Source organism: Macrobrachium rosenbergii, chromosome 55, assembly GCF_040412425.1.
Source record: "Macrobrachium rosenbergii isolate ZJJX-2024 chromosome 55, ASM4041242v1, whole genome shotgun sequence".
In the NCBI taxonomy this organism is placed as follows: domain Eukaryota; kingdom Metazoa; phylum Arthropoda; class Malacostraca; order Decapoda; family Palaemonidae; genus Macrobrachium; species Macrobrachium rosenbergii.
This window is the reverse complement of record NC_089795.1, coordinates 31,642,768-31,665,322: the sequence shown is the minus strand read 5'-3', so window position 1 is coordinate 31,665,322 and position 22,555 is coordinate 31,642,768. Positions and strand designations below refer to the sequence as shown.

The 22,555-nt window shown below is 37.2% G+C and overlaps 1 protein-coding gene across 3 annotated transcripts in view; it reads left to right on the top strand.

The window, feature by feature from the left end:
- Positions 1-22,555, top strand: part of shaker (Potassium voltage-gated channel protein Shaker) — a 650,071-nt gene that overhangs the window by 7,369 nt on the left and 620,147 nt on the right. For all 3 annotated transcript variants that reach the window (XM_067099786.1, XM_067099787.1, XM_067099785.1), the window contains exon 2: positions 5,047-5,384. In XM_067099786.1, the coding sequence (XP_066955887.1) occupies positions 5,341-5,384 (44 nt within the window). In that variant the 5' untranslated portion in view covers positions 5,047-5,340. The remainder of the gene's footprint in view (positions 1-5,046; positions 5,385-22,555) is intronic.

Genomic DNA, 22,555 nt, shown 5'->3' with positions numbered 1-22,555 from the left:
AACGTTAATTATGGTTTCCTCTTTTAAGATAGGATTTCACTAATTATTTTATGAAGCTCATTATATTAGATATGGACAAAATTAATTATGTTAACAGTAATGCCAAATTACCTATCGAAACCTTGAAAGTTCAAAGCTGGATTAGGTGCCATTTATTCCAGACTCTGTTACTAGACTAGTAATAAGGTATTTGGTTTATACCTTTAGTACGAAGATCATACAAGAATAGCTCTAACGATTCATTTTCGAATAGCTGGATTAAGTGCCAATTTATTCCAGACTCTGTTACTAGACTAGTAATTTGGTATTTGATTTGTATCTTTATTACGAAGATCATAAAAGAATGGCTCTAACGATTCATTTTCGAATAAAGAGAGTTTTGGTGGCAGTGAATACGTGTGAGAATGTTATGGTGTTCAGATTTTCTAGGTTATTTTCCTTAGAAGTTGCTAAAATATCACAAATATTATAACCATTCATAAAAGGTTTTATTAGATGCCCTGTATTCCTGATTTTTTTCTGAAACTATATCACGTAATAAATTTGACATATGTCCATGAGACAGATGTAAGATTGTAGATTTTTCCTTACATGCACTCATGAGCTGTATATCTTTCATTCATATGATATTGTAGGATCTAATAAATGGGATTAACATTTTTGTAGACTCATATTATTACTTCACAGTCAGTTACAGAAGGTTATTTCTAATTGTCCTCTGCTTCCAGAATAAGCCACTTACTGATAGTTATAGATCTGGTAATAAACATATGTTGTCTAAGAAAAAACTGATGACATGATGAAGGAAATCCGAGTACATAATAAGATGAGAGACATTTCATGATTTAGGAGTCTTTTTCTCCTTTGTGCTGACAGAAAATACAGTAGCATTCGAGTGGGAGTAATTTGGTAGGAAAAAATAAAAGTTTCGAAATGGTGTAGGAGGTGTTTCCATTTGAGAAACTGGAATATCCCGAGGTGGCAATCATTTTATGACTCGTACGTCTCATTGCGGCACCTTTTTGCCAAGTCATTTTGTGATGTCTTGGTTGGTTCCCTGACTCTGAAGTAACTATATGGATAATGAAGGAGGCTCTCTTTTCTGAAATCCAAGGCATTGTTTTTACTAAATGTGGCATAGTTCGGATTGTCGTAGATTTTAGCCTTTTTGAAGAGTGTTAAGCTTATGTTTGATTTTCTGTAAGAAGGTTTTTTTTCTTAAGATAAATTTGTATTTTATGTTTTCGAGACTTCAGTTAATACTTTTCTTTCGGCCTTTTGCCTTTTGTGATATTGGTCAGTGAAATCCCCTCTCCACAGTCTGTCTCCGCTGCCCTGTATCGCTCTATTTCTCTCTCCTATCCATTGACTGTGGAATACCAGTTAATGAAACCAGTGCCCCGCGTTCTCTCTCTCTCTCTCTCTCTCTCTCTCTCTCTCTCTCTCTCTCTATCATGTCACCCGATAATTCTGCATATTTGTTTCAACTGGACGTTAGCACTTGACTCGACTCTTATTAGTGTCTGTGGTTGTGCACGAAAATAGGACATCGTTATGTGATGACGACGATTTAGAATTACTTGGACGTTATATTACTGACGTCGATATTCACCTCGGTTAATATTAGAAGCAGAATGTCACTTCTCCGAATGGGACCTGAATTATCGGAACTCGTATCACCCACATATTCCATAATTCGTCTTATGACTTACACACACGCAAACACACACACAAACACACACACATATGTATATATATATATATATATATATATATATATATATATATATATATATATATATATATACATACATATATACAGACACACATACACCCATTAAAGATTTTTTTTTATATTAAGGTGGGATAGGAGATAGCTTTGCAGGATGTAAACTTCTCAGTCCTTAGCAAGCCTTTTTGAGTATGGTTGCCAGAGTAAAGTCTTATTTAACTCTAGCCACAACCCATCAAAACTGACTTAACTACCTAGTACGTAATTCAGTGGGTTAAATGGACCTAAGCCGGTCCGCCAAAGGCAGAAATCGAATTCGTCTAGTCGAGCTTGGAGATGAGCGTTCGGACCACCGGTGTGTGCATCTGTCAACACATATATATATGCGTGTGTACGCACTTATACCGACATACATATACAACATACACACATACACACACACACACACACATATATATATATATATATATATATATATGACATACAGAAATAGAGAGAGAGAGAGATGCGTTTGTCAGTGATAGGACTGCAACCTTGGCTTGGCCTGGCTTTCCTTGTGTGGGCGGGCGAGGCTGTAACAATCCAAATCTCATCTGTGACTTCAATAAATGTTTTTTCTTCCGCGGAGGTTCGGTGTCAGAATGCCCATCCAGTAGGAAAGTCGGAACGCGCTCAAGTTTTGATAAAAATTTTTTGTATGGGATTCTTGAACGAAGGCCGTCGTCTCAGCTGTCAAGGATAGATTCTCTAGCCCTTTTAGTGCTTTGTTGGTTCATTCATTTGCTTCCGATATAAGTCTCTCTCTCTCTCTCTCTCTCTCTCTCTCTCTCTCTCTCTCTCTCTCTCTCTCTCTCTCACTTGCCTTTTCCTGGCTCGTGACCATATAGCCAGTACTCTTTGTTGTAAGTAGACGGCTCACATTATGCTGGCCTTCTGACGGCGTTGGCCTTTCCCAGGTTTGGTATGAGAAACTTAGTGTGAACCTCTGGGCTACGACCAACTAGCAACCAAATTCTTTTTATATTTGATAGCGAATACATATTTAGATATGTTCTTTATAATACTCTCTAAGCCTAGTAACTTACAGATTATATTGTTTTGGTTTCTAAATTTTGATAGCTGCTGGTGATTACTAAGAATTAAAGGGTTACCCTGTTGCGAATGTATCTTAATTATGATTGCAAGTTTTTGGCGCAGTATCAGTGCAGTTTTACCAGCGGAAAGCAGGAAAAATAAAATCATCGAGGTGAAATATTTTCTCCTACTGTCCAGTTTTATAGTGGCGTTAAAGAAACATCAGTTAAATGCTTGTTTTCCTTTGTTAATTAGTACTTAGACAACTTGAAAAATGTTGGGGATATCCGAGGTTTTCCTTTGAGTAATGTCTTATGTTTTTTGGGGAATAAATTTACTCACAGGAGAAGTTCGACTGTAAGATTACTGTTGTTGTTGGTTTTTAGTACTTTCCTGAGATCATGATATAAGATTGCAATAGAAGAAAATCTGGACTATTTCCTAATGTGAAAGTTTCGCTACCTTATATTTTAAAGTTTTATTTTTTTGTGTGTGGATTTGCTTGTTATACTTTTTTTAATTGCAGAATACTATTTTAGGTTTAATCTATATCGGTTGTCTTGATTGTAGCCCTAGAGGATTTATTAAGGAAATAAATGTTACAGTTGATGCATTTTATCAATGATTTTCATTTTATTCATGAAACGCGTTAATTATAAGTTTGTTACCATTGTAAACAACTGTTATTGAAAGAACCGGTACCTATCGCCGTCAACAAACCATAGAAATATTATTTGATATTCCATAGAAACCAACAACAATCACCGATAAACAAATATGTATATAGATGATCACACCAGCCAACTATGGCCATAGGAAACAACAAATCGTTTAATTTTTTTAATGCTGTCAGTAGCTATGTGTCGAACTCATCATTCATGCCTACTGCTTTATTAATCTTTATTTGTTGTTAACAAAGTATTGAATATTTACCTAAAATTCAGTCTTTAGAAAGATGAGTAATTCAGCCCCAAATGTATTCATGGTTAACCTTGTAGCAGAGGCACCTGAGATAAAGCAATTGATAACTTTTTTTAATTTTGACTGGTTTCTCGTGTAAATGTCATGTGCAGTGCTTTGCTTCTTGTTAGTGTGGCTGCTAAAAACTAGTGAAAATTTACCGGAAATAGTGACAGAATGCTTGTCTTTACGTGTATGGCTATATCCTTTTCTTAATCTGTATATTCACGTTAGAGCATAAAGTGTAAATTCCCTTTGTCTTGGAACTTTGTTGTATTGCTCTTCTTTCTGCTGTGTTCAGGTAATATTGCATTTCATTTCCCCAAATTATCGCAAATGTTGCAGCTGGTTTAATGCGACTGGATACCCGACTTGTGTGACAATAATTTTACCGTGTTTTATATGTAGCTCGTCGTTTTGTATCTGGCAATCTGCTTGCGTGAGTTTTGTCTGAGGTCGTTCAAAAAAATATCCCGGCTTAGTGGTGCGATTAAGCAGTATCAAGAAAGAATCAGTGGTAGAAATGGCTAAATAGTGAACAAAAATATTCATTCCTCCATTTAGCCAACTTTGCCATTGTATGTAAGTAATCATTGCTTGGATTTATAATTACCACCCTATCTTTTCTTTATTTTACGTCTCTGTTGGTTATTCTCATTATGTCTGGCAAAGCGTGGTTTGCTCAGATACCAGCAGCTTTTGGATGATTGCCATTTTCGCAAGAAAGCAAGAACTTTCTTTCTGACCATAAATAAATGATGTAAACCTTTTTATTTTATGCAATAAAATGTTCTGCCGCATCAATTCTTATTCACAGGCGTAAGTAAATTGTGGAAAGATATGTGGTCTTATTAGCAAAATAAACGCAGAGTCTTTTGAAACTTTTATTTTTCTTTATATTTTGAGGTATCGCCATACCCTGTATGTTTTTACGTAGCCACATGAAACCATTGCAAAACTTTTAAATGCCACTGGTGCAGCCATGGATGTTCCATTTCTCCACAAGTTTTTGGAACTGAAAATATTTATAAATTTCATGTACATTCGCTCAAAAATGTTATTGCAAGGTAACACTTTATGTTTAAAAAAAAATCTTGATTATTTTTTGTAGACGACGGAATACAACACTTAGGGCAGCGTTGGGAAGTAAAATGCTCAATAACGGAAACTCAACTCGAGACTCTCTCTCTCTCTCTCTCTCTCTCTCTCTCTCTCTCTCTCTCTCTCTCTAACACAACAGGTAACACGTACGAAGATATTAACTTATCATCTTTCTTCAGATTACTCATATTAAGAAAAATAATCTTAATTGAAAGTGTAAGATATATGTATATGTAAAAGAACTCAGAAAATGAACAGTGCGACTGGACACAGGTGACACAACTTGCATTGCCGTGTATAATGATGCGACGTAAGGGAAGTTCCTAGACGATGGCTGTCTTCCCGATCTCTCTTGGTAGAGCTATTGCTTCCAAGGGAGTAACTCTTCATAAAAGTGAATTATTCTGTCAGAGAAGAAGATAGCCTTCCCCATACTCTCTACGGCCACCTGCAGCTAATATTTACTCTACACCATGTTTGCTATGACAGAATACCTCGGGGACATCGGCAGATTGGCGTAAGTTATCCCATTTGCGTGATTAGTGTGTATTTCACATAAGCATAGGATTTTCACAATTTATATGAAAAAAGATGTGAAACTAGATCAGGTACTTAATTTTTCCCAAAATTCATCTGAATTAATGTCAGTATTTAAAGTAAGAGGCTTTCATTTTCATTTCATTGGATTTGGAATAGTATTAGCAGTGTAGAGTTTTTATATTTATTCAGATTTCTAGACTCAAGTTGCAATACTTATAGATTTCTGAAAGGCACCTGAGAATTTTTTTATACTTATAGATTTCTGAAAGGCACCTGAGAATTTTTTAAATATTACCGTGAAGTATATCGTATTCGCAAAACTTTGTAAATTTTTTCCCTTAGATCATTTCAGTTTTAAAAACCATATGGAAATTATTATTCGAAAACGGCTGAGGTAATTTGGTACCTTAGGAACAAACTTGTGAAATGACTGTTCCGCTGCAACTATCAAATCTAACACGCGATGCTTGAATATCAACTGAATATATTTCCTGAAGTAGTCAAGATTTTCTGAGATCCCTTTATTTCTGACCAAAGAATAATGTAGCGTAAAAATGGAGATAAATTAAATATATAACTTCAGCTTTCGAACTTATAGTACTGTAGCTTGTAAAATAGTTATTTTCAAGGTTGTCTTTTTAACCTCTTTCTCTCTTATCTTTCTAACCTCTCTCTCTCTCTCTCTCTCTCTCTCTCTCTCTCTCTCTCTCTCTCTCTCTCTCTCTCTCTCTCTCTCTCGTAATACCTTCATAACAATTTTAAAGAGCATTTCCTGTCTGTCTGATTGAAATCCTACCCGTTGATGAGCTATAGAAAACCTCTTAATTTTACTATTTTTTTAAGTTTTGGGGTTTCGGGGAAGTTAAAAGTATGCGTATGTGTGTGTGCACTCTTTTTTTGTTTTTTGTCTTAAAAATCAATCATCAGCCGTAAAAGATTTAGTTCATACATTAGTGAAAAAGTATATAATATATATATATATATGTATGTATGTATGTGTGTACATATGTATGTATATATATATATATATATATATATATATATATATATATATATATATATATATATATATATATATATATATATATATATATATATATATATATATATTTTATGGTTTTTTGGGTAAATAAGATAGAAGGTACTTCTATTGTTGGTGCTGGAGTATTATCGTCGAATTTTTAGCCCCACACGCAGAAGACTTCGTCCTGAGAAAACGGTACCTTTCCCCTCGTTTTCTACTTCTTAAAGGGGAGACCACGCACACCTCTGAGAATGTCAGTCGTTTAATTTGAATTCTTGCTTTTCATGAGCGTCTGTTTTTTTTTCAGATTTCATCATAAACGGATTAATCTGAACAGTTTCAAAAATTCATTTATTGATTTCATTTTATTTACTCCCGCAGTTTAGTTTTTTACTTGTATAATTATGATCGCTGAGATTTTAACATTTCCTAGATTCATCTTATTTTCCATTCTCTCTCTGTCTCTCTCTAAACGTGTTGAACCTCATTTGCCAGTTTCTGATTAATATTCCCATTTAAATCAAGAAGCCAATAACCATAGGCATTGGTCTCCTTTACACTGCGTATTTTATTTTGACCAGAAATAAAATATTTAATTGCTCGAATTTTAAACCAAATCCAAAGATCAGTAATGTTTTAGCGCCATATTTTTTATACAATGTTTTTGCACAGTTCAAGCTTTTCATCATGATCGAGTGTAAAATATATGATTTGCTTATTTTACTGTAATACTGTAAACACCATTGCTTCATTTAAAACTAGGATTCAACCTATTTCATCGTTGACAGAATGTGATTTATATCTTAATTTGTAAGACTTTTTAGATACGGAAATACCTTACGGTTACCATTTTCTGGAAAATATAATATGTGTAGTCAAGTTGGTAACGATTTTGATTACAAAATTTTGGATAATAGGCAGTGTTAAAGATCCTTCTGTTTGGCCTTTCTAGCTGTCCAGTTTCTTTAATTTTGCCTCGCTCCCGGTTTAATTTCGTTTTTTATTTTTTAATAAATGCGACGGCATGGTCACGTTAGTCTGTATCATAATATAAGTATAAAAATTGTACCGTATCGTAATTTTCTACTTTTTGGAAAGCTGTTGTATATAATTTTTATATTTTAGAGTGAAGTAATTTCAGTTGCAAAAATAATCATGCCTTAGATTTTTGTGCATGTGTGTTATGATTAAAATAAGAGATGAACGTGGGTAGCACAAATGTTGCTTGATCTTTCATTTCAGTATATTTCTACATATTTTTTCACACATGCAATGTGTGTATATATATACACACACAATACATTTTATATATATATATATATATATATATATATATATATATATATATATATATATATATATATATATATATATATATATATATATATATATATATATATATATATATATATATATATATATATATATATACACGTGTGTTTGTATTTACAGAAAGGTTGGATCATCAGGAACACATGAGATTCAGTAGGAATAAAATTGGAAACAGCTAGCATAGCATTTCAAATTTATTAAGCCAATTTTTGAGACGTTGTGGCTAACCTTCAGGGCTGCAAAACGATACAATATTTACAAATTTAAAGCAGACACAGTGAAAATTAACTTTTATAAAGGTTAAAATCTTTTTATGATTTTAACCTTTATAAAAGTTATTTTTAGTGAGTCTGTTTTCAGTTTGTAAATTTTGTATCATTTCACAGACTTGAAGATGTGACTTAACTTCTCGAAAATATGGCCAACAAATTGAAATGCTACGCTGGCTCTTTTCAAATTGTATTTCATCAACAGCTTTAGTGATTATGCAAGTATTATTGCCTAGGAAGTGACCGATGATAATATTGGAAGTAAAATACGATACTTGTAGTGTGCATTGCAAAACTTTATTTAATGAGCATTGGCAGGGATATTTTTGATTAGACATCTACCGGTACTTTGGGATGTCATGAATGAATAGAAATAAACGTTTCCTCTGAAAAACTAGTCTAAATGATCAACTATCTAGGAGTACTAATTGCAGGAAAATCAGTTTTTCATCTGGCGTGGCGACATAAGGTAAAGTGGGGCAAACATTTGAGTAGCGTCCCCTGGGCCCTTGCTAAGGAAAAGTATACACGGCGTAATTATACGTCACGTAGGTCTGCAAGTCGAGAGAGAGAGAGAGATTTCTTTGGATTCAGTGCTCAAGGAATGTAGATATACACTATTGTCAAATGTATGTAAAAATCGCGATGAAAGACTAACGTTGCGCTATTAAAGATGTAACTATAGAGGTAGTTTCCAAAGTACGATGAGTAACGAAGTGAATGCCAGGAGTAAGGTAATGCTTCAGAAAATGCCGGTTCTCAAAGCTGCAGATTAAAAGTGGTTTTGTAGGCAACGTAAAAAAATGCGTGATGTTAAATGAAGTACTCTCTCTCTCTCTCTCTCTCTCTCTCTCTCTCTCTCTCTCTCTCTCTCTCTCTCTCTCTCTCTCTCTCATTGAGTAGAGAGAAAAAGTACTAAACCCATCTTGGAATAATTATTTCATGTTGCTTAACGACTCTTGCAGGATTTCGTAGTTCCTTTTCGTTATTGATTGTCGTTTGTTATTTTGTCATGAATTCGTTTCAATTTTTTAAGTGAGAGAGCTAATTTCTGCGAAGGGGGCGTGGGGGGGAATATAAGAAAACTCTCAGAATCGCTAGCATATATGTTACCGAAGCATATTCAAGTAAACATGTGAATTTACGGGAGTGACCTAATAAAACCTGCATTGTGGAAATGATGCTTAGCTAATAGCAGAGAACGCAAAGCCAAACTTAGGCGTGGGAGGTATTGAAACGCCCTGGATGGTATTCAACGACGATAAGAAACATAAAGGAATCTGTTGGGAAACGGTTACTTGCGTGATTTCTCTCTCTCTCTCTCTCTCTCTCTCTCTCTCTCTCTCTCTCTCTCTCTCTCTCTCTCTCTCTTGGGGAAACGGTTGTTCGCATGATTTCATTCCCCCATTCTCTCTCTCTCTCTCTCTCTCTCTCTCTCTCTCTCTCTCTCTCTCTCTCTCTCTCCACACATACGAGATAATCTTGGCAGCCAAGTATTTTGTCCTCAACAGCCGAAGGCCGCGCGGAGACGACTGCAGAAGTTTCCGAATATTTTAGAAGCAATTTCATTTTTTCCACCATTGCCTTCTGTCGTAGACATTTTCTTTTTTCTTGATCATGATTCGTCTTAGATACAGTTACTTGTTCTCGTGCCGAGCACAGAAAACTCGTATTTTACAACCCAGTGATTCTTCTTGTCAATTTTTGCGTGCTTGTGACGTAGATGGCAGAAAGAATTCAGTCCAAGTAACGAAATTCTTGGCTAGCTTCAACGCGAAGGCTAGTGTGTATAACCTATGCGTTCGTCTGTCTCGTGAGTTTCAAGTAAATATGGCGTTTGTGCGTTTCATATTACGAGACTCAGGAGCTCCTTAGAGCTGGGGTTTCTTGATGCTCTAGCTCTCTTTCCCCCTCTATCTCTTCCTGTAATAGTTGTGTGTGAATGTTTGTATAAATGATTGTCACATTTACAGAAATCATTATTTTCCCCTTTTACATAATACTTTTTACATATTTCTTTCTCTCTTCCACACTAACAGACATTGTCTGAATATGTGTGCATAATTACGAATATTCAACGTATGCGGCATGAACTCTTTTCGTTTCAAATCAAAGGTAGTTTACTCAATACTCTGTGGATATCGTATGCAACCTTATTGCAGTAGGTAGGTCCGCTCCGTCTTGTAAATTTAGAAGAAACTTCGGGTATTCAGAGCTTGGATGGTGCCAGTCTCATTCGGTTATCGAGAGGAATGTCGGTGCTTCTGTTCGAATACTTTTTGTGTCTTTAGCCGCGGCGTTTTACCTCTTGGTCTTTTAGAATTTACACTCACCTGAAGACGTCAACTGTTCTCTTCTTTCGTTGGATTTACGGGCTTCGTTAACTTTGGGTACTTGTCGTTTTTTCCCTGCTTTCCTCGTGAATTTCATCAGCTAATCTTATTGACATCTCGTCTTCGAGCGGTGATATTTTTTCTTATCAAAGTCGATGCGCCATCTGAAAATTCAAGAGAACAACGCATTTTTATATATATATATATATATATATATATATATATATATATATATATATATATATATATATATATATATATATATATATATATATATATATATGTGTGTGTGTGTGTGTGTGTGTGTGTGTGTATCTGTATATGTGCAATATATATATATATATATATATATATATATATATATATATATATATATTATCAAAACACTGTGCTTATCACCATTTAGGCCTAATGAACACTGGTTTTGTAGCTAGATCCCAAAAAAACAGAGCTTGAAACAGAGTTAGCCGAGTGTTTTTCACCACAACAAAAACTGAATCGTAGACATCTCTTCTTGCAAGTTTTCGCATTTTTGGTGTCTCCTGCTTCATGAAACTTCGGCTTTCACACAATTATTACCTAAACCTCCTCAAAAAACCCTAATCCGTATACTACTTTGCTTTGCCTTCGTATCAACCCCATTTTCTCGACATTGATTATGCAAGAAATTCATGTCAGTGGCACCCGTTTTTTTCTCTTTAGCACGTTCAATATTCACATGTCATTTACGTAAAGGAGAGTTCACGATACCTCAGCAGCCATTTTTATTTTGAAAATATAGGTGTCATTGACACTCTTCTGGTTTTAATAAACCCTCCATTTACCCTTTCATTGATTAGCCCATGCTCGCAGCTTGCCATATGTTGCGTGTATTTACTGGTACTTTTGTGAATCAATAACATATTCTTCTATACATACTATCATTCATTGCTCTTCCTTCATAGAGTCGGCTTCCCTTAAAAATTTTCCCCACTTTGTTGCTCCTACAAAAACTTCAAATTCTGTCAAGTTCTGCAGTACCTCTTTGTTGTAACTAATTAAAACCGTTACATCTGTGGATATCAACCACTACATACTTCATTCAGGGCCCATTTTATTTTCTCACAATCTTGTAACCGCATCTTTTCACCCCGATTTCTCCTTGACTTTTCTCATTAGTCCATTCTTTAAAAATATCGCAAAGCCACGAAGCTGTTACATACCTCTGTCTCAGACCCACTTTTACACGAGACCAGTCATTTCCCCTCTGCATACTCCAACAGAGGCTTCACGTTCACCTGGGGTAGAAAATAATACAAATGACTTCTACCTGAGGTATGCTGAGTACCTACACATCAGGCTACCTGAGGTATGCTCAGTACCTGCACATCAAGCCCATTTCAGTTGTAGCCAAAGTTTGTTTTTTTAGGCCAATATATTCACCTTCCATATTTTCCCCATCGTAAAAGTACTCTTGATTGATTCATCTTGTTCTTTCTCTAAACTCACTCTATTCGTCACCTCTCAATACTTAAGCGGTCTTTTGTACTTCAGTAATGTTAATTTTAGGGACTGCAGAAACAAAAATCACAATCTGGCTTTTTTTTTTGCTCTAATGTATTGGGAGACTGAATAAATCAGCTGTAAAAGCTAACATTATTTTGAAGTCCACTGTTTTTCGACATTTATTTGACAGCTTTTACACCCATGACCATTCCCATCGACATTAGGAGACTTTTGGAGGGATTAAACTGGATTTAAAAACAAATGATATTTCTTCATTCAAATAACAGGTTACGTTTATTTGGCCAGCGTATATTACCTTCAATAGTTTGCAACTGTTGTTGTTTGATTCATAGTATTTCAACCTTGCAAAAAAACACACACAGATGCTGTAATTCTGCCGGATCCAAAATTAAACAAAAAATTTGATCGTAACTGACGGATTGAATGCCTCAAATCTTATCCTTGAGATTCAAGAATTAATTATGAGAAGCACCGGGTATTAAAGGTAAACATTTCCAGCAGCGAAGAAGTTAGGTCAATTTCTTTAATGCATGTCCGTCCTGAATGAGTCGACAGAGAGATGTAAGATACTCTAATCCAGTAGTCCACAACATAGTCATAAAATAGGCTTTTAACTCTTTATCTTAGCTACTTATCTTCCTGCTTATCTCAAAGTCCTCCATGTTCTCTCTCTTTCCCTCTCATTATTACTCCCATGTCTTTGGGCCTAGACTATTCGAGATAAAAGACCAGCCCTTCCTTTTTTCTTAAGTTTTATCAGTGAAGGTGTTCTGCATTTGGCGCTTTTCTTCTTCCGTATGTCAGTCACATTGATCTAAATAACTGTTATACCGTAGTGAAAAGGTAGCTGAGAGAGCAAAATGCAGAGTATTGGGCAGGTTTGGAGCCCGTGGAGTAAATTAAAAAGTGTAAAGTGTAATAGGGCTTCACTATTTGGCATAAATGGTTGCCAGGGACGAATGAGTATACTTAAGAATGAGAAAAGGAAGAGGAAAGTAGTTTGGACCGAGATGGATAAGAGAGACTTGGATAGGACAGTGAGAAGTGGTGTGGATGCAAATACGTCTGATCCTTACTTGGTGGAAATGAAATTGAATGCAAAAGTTAGTTTTAGTTAGGAAGATTTGAGAATGTGGACATATTGTATTTAGAACAAGGAAGTTTATATAAAAAAGAAAGTACTGTTTCAACGCCCACGTTATAATGCATTACTAACTGCTCTGGAACTTCTTTATGTTCGCTTGAATAGCGCCCTCTATTGACTTCCTTTGGCTTCTTCAGTGTCAGGCCTACCTTGATGTACAAAAGGCCTTCATTTCAAAATTACCTTGGGGGATTAGTAACCAGTAAGCAGGAAAGTGGTGTGCGTTTGTTGTTACATGAAAAATCCTTTACCCAAACTATTTCCCTTTCATTATCTATTTATGATGTGGTCTGGCTTCAAATTCTTGCAATATTTGTTTCTGACAACTCCCTACTACTTGTCGTAATTCTTTGCTATACTCTCAACTACAAGCTGCAGTTGTCCACATAAACGTTTTAAATGGCCATCCAACTGTTTTTATTCGACATGAATATTATCAGTTACTTACGTAATAGACTGAATAATTCGTCATCCGAAAAGCCCCTGAATGTCTAGGTCATGTGTCCATTATGCGTGATCTCGTACTTTAAAAGCAGCTCATTCCAAAATAACGGTCTCAACTTCGCTTAGCTTTTGGAACGGTTAACTAGTTGTAACCCAGTATAATTTCCTTCAAACGTTTCATTTCCATAAAATATTGTATAAGGCTTTCCAGGTTTATTATTGCGCTTTCATCCCGCTAGAAGTTTGTTTTATTTTGTGCCCAGTCATAGAAGAAAGTAGGCTTTTGTTAGTATAGTATATTTGCAGCTCGTAGAAAAAATATGCTTATCATGGTTATAACTGTCTGTGTATTGAATTCATATCCATACATATAAAGACAGAATTTGTAAATAATATTCCGAGACTGATTAAATCTCAGTGTTTTAACAAAAATGTTCGTTTTTCTTCCTTCATCTCTTCTTACTGTTTTATACACAGGACTGTCCACACGGGGTAAGTGCGAGCACAGTTTATCTCTTACACTTCATATTTGAAAACTCTTACAGAAAAGATAGTTTTTTTTTCTTTAGAAAAATTCAAAATAGGTAAGTTTATAAAGCATACTTTGTTCCCAAATCATTTCCATTAATCGTTGATCTATTTTTTCCATCTTTTAAGATTTTGTTACGTTGATAATTTTGGACGTTATAAGTGTTACGAAAAGGTATGAGACCTTGATTAGTTAATTGTGAAATTACTCGCCACTTTATAGTGTTATTTCATTTCAACTTCTTATACCTATAAATGCATGTACCCATTCTCTGAGAGGTTGGTCATAATTCTCTATTGTGAAATTTCAAAAAAATAACATGCAGTAAAAAGGAGTCAGCCTAAATAACTTCTTTTGTAACCGCTAGCATTCAATCAGCTTAAGGACTGACAAGGGAAGGTCTTAAAGTAGCTGTAGCACTAATGGTAGATAAACTGGATGAGTTTTCTTAATTTCAAAATTATTCTACTCATTGAAAAGATGTGGGTGCATGGGAATGAGTTTTGGTTTGTTAGCATAGTTTAAAAAAGTTTACACCCATTTGTAAATGGTGTGAGAAATAGTATATAGGTCTTATTATTTTATTGTATTGCATTATGACTTATATTTTGATAAGTTGTCAACAGCTGTGGGTGAGATTTATTCTCAGTCATCTATTAAACCGTAAAGACCTATACGTACGTACTATAATGTAGAGAGTTGAGAAAAAATTATAAGTAAATCTGTAAGGATCAATACCTCTTCCAATAGCTTGCACTTTTTTGACGCATGTTCTGAAACTTGTGACAACAAATTTGAATTTGCTGAGATAGGGACTACATTAATTGTAATTAATACTATTTGTTGCGGCATTCAGTGATAAATCAGAGATATATATTTCTTATAAAGTGCATTTCTATATATATTCATATATACAATATTATTATGTATATATGTATGTGTATACAATATATATACATACATATATATATATATATATATATATATATATATATATATATATATATATATATATATATATATATATCATGTTTAACTAATGATATAACTTGTTTGCTTTTCTTTCAGGTAAGTACCTGTTGCTCGAACCTACAACCTTTGATGCATCACCCATGATATCCAGTGTTTTATGTAAGTAACTTGAATTGCAAATGGTCGTTTGTTGCAAACCGGTCTTCTTGATGCTTTGTAAAAGTGTGTGTGTGTGTATATATATATATATATATATATATATATATATATATATATATATATATATATATATATTTATATTTAAATCACACATATATGTAGTCCTTCGATTAGATAACAATCACTCACACACTGTATTATATATATATATATATATATATATATATATATATATATATATATATATATATATATATATATGTGTGTGTGTGTGTGTGTGTGTGTGTGTGTATAATATATATATATATATATATATATATATATATATATATATATATATATATATATATATATATATATATATACAGTATATTCGACGGACTCTGGGGAGGATAGCATATATTACGAAGTCTTTATTTGGAGACATTCTTAAAATATATTTCCAAGCTAATTTAAGCGTTCGATAAAATTTACATTTTATTGATATTTTCTAAATTCTATTTGAATTATCATATTTAGATCTGCATGCACGGATAAATACGCAGGTTTCATGTGTAAATTCACAACTGAAACAGAAAACATCTGTTGTTGACTATAAAACTACTATTTTGTTTATTTATTAATTTTCTTCATAATGCTTATTGCCACTTTTCTCCTTCCTTTGTTCTTCTATTTCATTGTTGACTGTGAGTCGGTGGGTATCAAGTTGCCCATTCTATTGACCCCCAAGAATGTATTCATGGGCATGACAAAGGTGCATTTGTATTTTTTGTGCACATATCTATACTGATAAACACAGTGCTGCTTAGTTTAACACCTGTCACTCGCTAACGAAGGGAAAAAACCTAAAATTTTTTAGGGTGGTTGAGAGAGGTCTTGCTAAAAAATGACCCGAAACACTTTTCGTGTAACGATTTTAGTACATGCCATAGCGAGTGTTGAAAAGTAGTTTCGTGTCCGCAAAATTTTAGAAGATGTGGTTGATAAACGGTAATCTCCAAGACAAACTTCATACAAATCTTGAGTTTTCAGAATTGCTTGTAGTTACAGTCATCATTTTTATGCATTTTGATACCAAGGCTCCTCATTGCTGCCACTACGATTTTAGGTTTAATCATTCATTCCCTTTCTTCATTCTTTCGCCATAGACATCCTGTCATCAAGTGGTTATATCCCTTCCATTTTCCCTATTATGCTCCAGTTCTCCATCTAGTATCCCCATGTCTTTTCTTTATTTCTTTCACTTACGGGACAATGAAACACATTTTTTTTATTAATCAGCCTTTCATAAATCAGTTTCTTAAACCCAGTTCAGATTGTAATTTTCATATTCTCATTAGTGAACTAATGATTATTTATTAATTTCGTTTCTTTATATTTTTATGGCGCTTCTTCGTATCATTACATTTTATATATATATATATATATATATATATATATATATATATATATATATATATATATATATATATATACATAATTTATATTTGTTATAAATAATCAACACATAATCATGTGTGGAACAGAAATGATTCATCGGGATCGAACATAGGTCTTTCAATTGTAAGGCAAAGGCGCTGCCTTGCCTTTCATTTGATAGACCTGGGTTCGATCCTGATGAGTCAGAAATTGATATATATATATATATATATATATATATATATATATATATATATATATATATATATATATATATATATATATATATATATATGTGTGTGTGTGTGAATGACGCAGGGTGTATGAAGGGGCCTGACATGATGCTAGGGTGCCTTCAGCATAGGAAAGCGGACAGTGGTTTGAAAATTTTCTGCACAATCGATTTGTAATCCGAGCTAAGAAAAAATATGCAGCATCCATTAATCTTCCTACATTGCAATTTAACCATAATGCACAAGAAACGAAACGACCTATATATCTTGAGATATTCAATAATGAAGGTAGTATTTTATTTCCTATACGCTATACAGCATAGCACCGTAGTCCAATAATGCGTGTGATCTTCATACATACATACAGACATACGTACTTACATTCATGTGTGTGTATGTATATATAATATATGTGTGTGTGTGTGTACATACATACATATTTATATATGTATGTATGAATATATGCATGGATACTATTTGCTGTAAAACTGAACCAGAAAAAAAGGGAAGAACTTCTTTACTTAGGGATTCGCATTTGGTTTAAAAGGAGCATACATATCGTATGTGGTAAGTGGTCAGCTTTATATATATATATATATATATATATATATATATATATATATATATATATATATATATATATATATATATATATTGTTACGTGTGAGGTCTTGGTTGATCATGTATTATTCAATTTACGTAATTTTTACGGCCTGCAAACCAAGATTACACGTAACCTGCCACTTGAAGCCAAAAGTTAACCTCAAAGACAGACGTTAATTAGCCAAAGGTCGCCAGTTAAGGGTTATTAACCTTAACAAAGAATATTTGAGATGAATTTGATTTTAAACGCAACGGTTCTTCCAAACATTCGGACGCGAGGCATACAAAGCATCGAGATTTAACCTGATTTTGCTTACCCTAAATCCTAGGTATTTTACTGGAATAACGGGGTTGAAGCTAACAATATATAATTAGGCTTAATCTAGACTTCGTAAACACATATACAGTAAGTGGGGGATGAAGGAGGAAACAAAGAAATGCGAAATACAGGAAAAAGATAAAAGAATGGGCGAAGTTTTGAACAAAAAGCGACTTTACCTTAGGACGAACGTTGTGCGCACCAACACCGCCGGGGGGGGTCTTCGCAATTGCTTCTTCACTTCACTAATAGGATAATAGACAAAGAAAAGGAGAAGAGGCCCCGTCGGACATGTGGTCTCTCCGAATGCTCCAGTCTCTCTGAATTCCCTGACCGGCCTGGGTCAAAACAGGCCTACAGTCATGCCTTAGGCGTCTACGCTCTGTTAAAAACATTCGCCACAAGAGACAGGTAGAAAGGAAAAAAGGACTTTAGGACCACCTATTTTTAAGGCTGATATGGGAATTTTCCTATAGGGGAAAAATGGCTAAATGCTACCTATCCTTTTCAACGGACGTTAAAGTTTGAACTGAAGACGCTCCTAATGCGGACAAAGCAATTTCCCTGTCTTGATCAGGCTGATATTTCTATCCCTAAATGTTCGAGGGCGAACAGCGTAAATATTTATAAAAGCTCCCCCCTTTAAGAGGGCCTTCACTCCCTTTTCGGGCGTGAAGGTCTATACTAAGCAAGCTGTTCGCCTCTCGTAGGTTACTCTCCTTCCCCTGAGCAGATTAGTCCTGGATAGCCTACCTAGCTACAGAACTACCTAACCCTAGATAGGATAGGAGCTATAATCACTATTTAACCTAATTCTAATAGTACTAGAAGGTGCTCACGGTTATTATAGGCTACCTCCTACAATCATGATGTGTTTTAGACCTAGCCTAGTGGTACATTCTATGATATTCCCTAGCCTAACCTATCCTAACCCGACCGTAGCACCAACCTAAGAGTTAATGTTCTAACTAAATCACAACTTGGTTTATGTTTAATACAATTAATAATTACTAGTTAATTCATGAGGGTTGCCTCATATGATAAATGGGTGCCTCACTGAGGTCTTAGGCCATGCGTGTCACGAGCATCGTGGCTCGTTTCACAATAGTTAAGATTACTGAAATTAGTTAGGCTACTTACATGATTACTGCGGCTCGGTGGTAAGTGGAAGGGACAAGGTTACTAAATTGATGTACCGTACTTTAAGGCGGCCTAGGCTAGGTACAAATAAAAAGAAGAGATCACACTGGCTACCTTCTCTGGGCAAGGGGCCAGGATCACTCTTAGATGTTAGGGCACTGTGCCGAGAGGGCACTAGTGCCAGGATGAGCTTATAGCTTCACAACTACTGGGCTCTCTTCCGCCCCTTCTTCTTCTTCTTCTTCGGGTTCCTCCAAGGCCTATCAGTAGCTAGCCTAGCAGGTGATGAAAGCACCGACTCCGGGGACAGGCCAGAAGGGCTAGCGGGCGCGAAGTCATGGGCAACTGCAAAAGCTGCGGGAGGACTCCCTACTCCGGCTGCTGCGACAACCGGAGCGAGAGCGATCTCGACTTCTGCATCCGAGGATGCCAGTTCCTGGTCTTCCAAGGAAGGGGTACCATTTCGATCCTCCAGGGGTTCATCCCCTGGAGTCAAATTTTGCAAAGAAGAAGGTTCAGTTGCTGGAGGCTCTCCAGTCGCAATGATCAGCTGCATGGGGAATCCTAAATCTCCCGGAGGAGGATTCGCCTCATGATTTAGAACCGGCATGGGGTCCTTTTCCACTGGTAGCTCAACGTCCGTGGGCGGACGGAGTCTGGCACTGCTCAGTGCTCGCAAGTGGCACTGGCAGCAGTTGAGGGTCAGGCATGCCTGACAAGGGGTCCGGAGGTGCAATACCTCTCGGACGACTTGGGTTTGGCTGCGGCAGAGATTCCTGCCCCAGCAGGAGATCGTAGCCTCTCCTAGAGTTTTGTTCGGGGGCGTCCGCTGGGCGTTGCTTGCTTGGGCAGCCCTCCCAATTTGTGGAGTGGTCTGCCCGCTTGCACGTCCTGCAGCGGTACTGCTCCTCCTGAATCTCTCTTCGCGGAGGGGGAGGACCTCTTGGTGGGCCAGCCCTTCGCGATTGGAGAGGGCTAGGCCTGAAATAGGTTGGGTGGCGCCCCTTCCGCGGACCACTTTGGTGGGCGGAAGGTGGAGGTTTGTCATTATTGGGAGTTATACATGTGGCCTCTGTGGAGGAGGTAACGCGGCTGCGAAGTGGCGTTGGTAACGGGCTTCCGCAGAGAAGATCCCGACCCAACAAGAAGACCACTCCGGGCCGAATTCCACCTACCACGCCAAGGCGGTGGGGTAGCGTACCCCAAGGCGTCGTAACCTGGAGTTGGACCGTGGGAACGGTGATGGTGTGGCCCTCTATCCACTTCATTTCCCACCGCGTTTCTTCATCAACCACAGCACCGGCTGGCACTTGGGCCCTAGTGATCAGGCTAATGTCTGCCGCAGTGTCTACTGTGACCGGAAGGGTCACGGGCAGGCTAGTGCTCTGAAGAGGGGCCACCGAGATGAACTGGGTTTCCAGTCTCTCGGGGTAAAGGATCCGGTGCGGACCAGCAGCAGAAAATGAAGTGCTGATTAGGTTGACAAATTTGGTGGCGGGGACATGATGTGGACAGGCCGGAGATCCAGCATTGTAGTGGCTAGCAGCCCCACAGGATTTGCACGGGCCTTTTGGATGGGCTCGGTGGCCTGCAGTAACTGTTGGAGAGGGCTGAGCAGATGAATCGGGCGGTTCATGGCTGGTGAGGTTAGGCTGCTTATTATTGCCAAGAAGTTTGTATCGGCATTCAGCTTCGGCGCATTATTTGCCTAACGCAGTAGTTGCACAGGGTCTTGCTAGGCAGTCCAGCTCTTGTTGGTGGAGTTCGGTAGGCCGGAGGATGATTAAGCTTCTGAGAGGTGCTATGCGACTGATTGAAAGTTTCCACGAATCAGCCATGACAAGCTCCATAAGTGTGGAGGGCTGTCATCGTTAAGATATACTGCAAGGGGCCCTTACATTGGAAAAGGTCTTCTAGCATGGTCCGTTGAAAAGATCCTCAAAGCGTCGTGCAGGCCAAGGAGTCGAACCAGCGTGCCGGACTGGGTTTTTGTGACATGCCATTCCGTCCAAGACCAGCCGACTTCCTTGGCAAGACCTCGGAACTGTCTCCATTTTTCTGGGGTTATCTCGAGGCCTTGGTAATGACTCTACGAACTTCCGCCATGTTGCCTCTCTGGCTCTTCTCCAGTGGCGAGCGCTGCCTAGCTTTTCCCTCCCATATGCTTGGGCTAGTATTAAGGCTCTCTCCGTCTCCGTGGTGCTGAAGTTATCGAAAAAGAGCCTCGATCTCCTCCAGCCATGCTTTGGCTCGCCCTCAGTCCACTTGGGACTGGGGGAATTGATGCTCGAAGTGGGCGTTTGATGCAGCAGGTGTAGGACTGGAGGCTTGATATTTAGCCATAGTGGCATTCTCCATTTTCGCTCTCTCAAGCTCGAGCTCCCTTCTCCTTTAGGGCTAACTCAGTTTTCCTTGCAGGCTAACTCATGCTGTCTCCTTTCTTCTCTTTCTCTCCCTAATTACCTTTGCTCAGCTTCATACGCCCTTCGTTCTTCTTCATACTTCCTCTGCTCGGCTTCATACTTCCTCTGCTCGAGAGTCTTTCTTCCTTCTCCCGCTTGGCCAAGTCGTCCACTTGCTCCTTGACCCAGGTGGTAAGTTGAAAGCCGGGAGACCTGCCGCCGTCCCCAGCCCCAGGAAAGTTTTATAATGCTCTGCTGCCATGGTTCTGTGGGAAGGGCGTTTAAACGGGTCAGTGGGCGTACTTGGGCAGCGGTGAAGTGTCTCTTCAATGACGTGGCACCCTTTCAAAAGGTGGCTGTAGTTTGTGTGCCGTGTACAGGTCACACTGGTGGCACTCAGTATCCCTAGGCACTGGTGCAGGTTAGGTCCCAGAAGAACCTTCTCTTCTGTGTTCCTTTGTTTTCTTTAGTGGCAACTATGGTGCCAATGTGTTCCCTAGGACCCTCTACTGAGTCCAACCAGGCTATATGGGAAAGGCACTCTACACCCTCTGCAGAGTGCAACAATCGAATGAGAGAAAGGGAAGGTAAAGAGAGAGAGAGAGAGAGAGAGTAAGCTATTCAAGTGATGACAGTGCTGCAAATTATTGGCACTGTGGAATAAAGTGAATTTGGGTTTTTTTTCTTTAAAGATCCTCGTGAGTGGCTGGTCCAGTACCGGCCCCAGTGCTGGCCCCTTCTTTTTCAGAGGTGAAAATACTGTTTGCTTCGGTCTGGATAGCAGGCCTCACTCGTGACCGACAGTTTATCACTGTATCGTAGTACTCTTAACTCTGTCCTCATCTATTGTGGGACAGAGGTGTTTCTTTTATTTGGCTTATTGTATTCGAATTAATTAGCCTAGTGTCAGCCGTTCTTTCTTTGAGGGTCACGTACACTTAGGTTAGGAATGCATTTTGATTTGAGAGAGAGAGAGAGAGAGAGAAGATTTTCCAATCAGCTAATTTCTTGCTGCTTGAGAACATGTAAACAAAGATTTTAGCACAATGACATGGACCTTAATAAAATGATATAGATGCGTGCCTGGCTTAGCTTTAGGGATTACTTTATCTTAATTTTTCCTGAGAGCAGCGTCACAAAAAGTTTATCGTAGAAATTTTAAATTCTCTTTTATATGATTTTTATAGTAGGCTCATGTATAGGAACTTGTAATTACTTCCATATCAAGGGCTTCTATAACACCCTAAGTATCTTTTTTTTTTTTTCTGGCTAAGATATTGCGAGGTGGTTGCATGAAGGAAAAAAATATATAACAAGTGG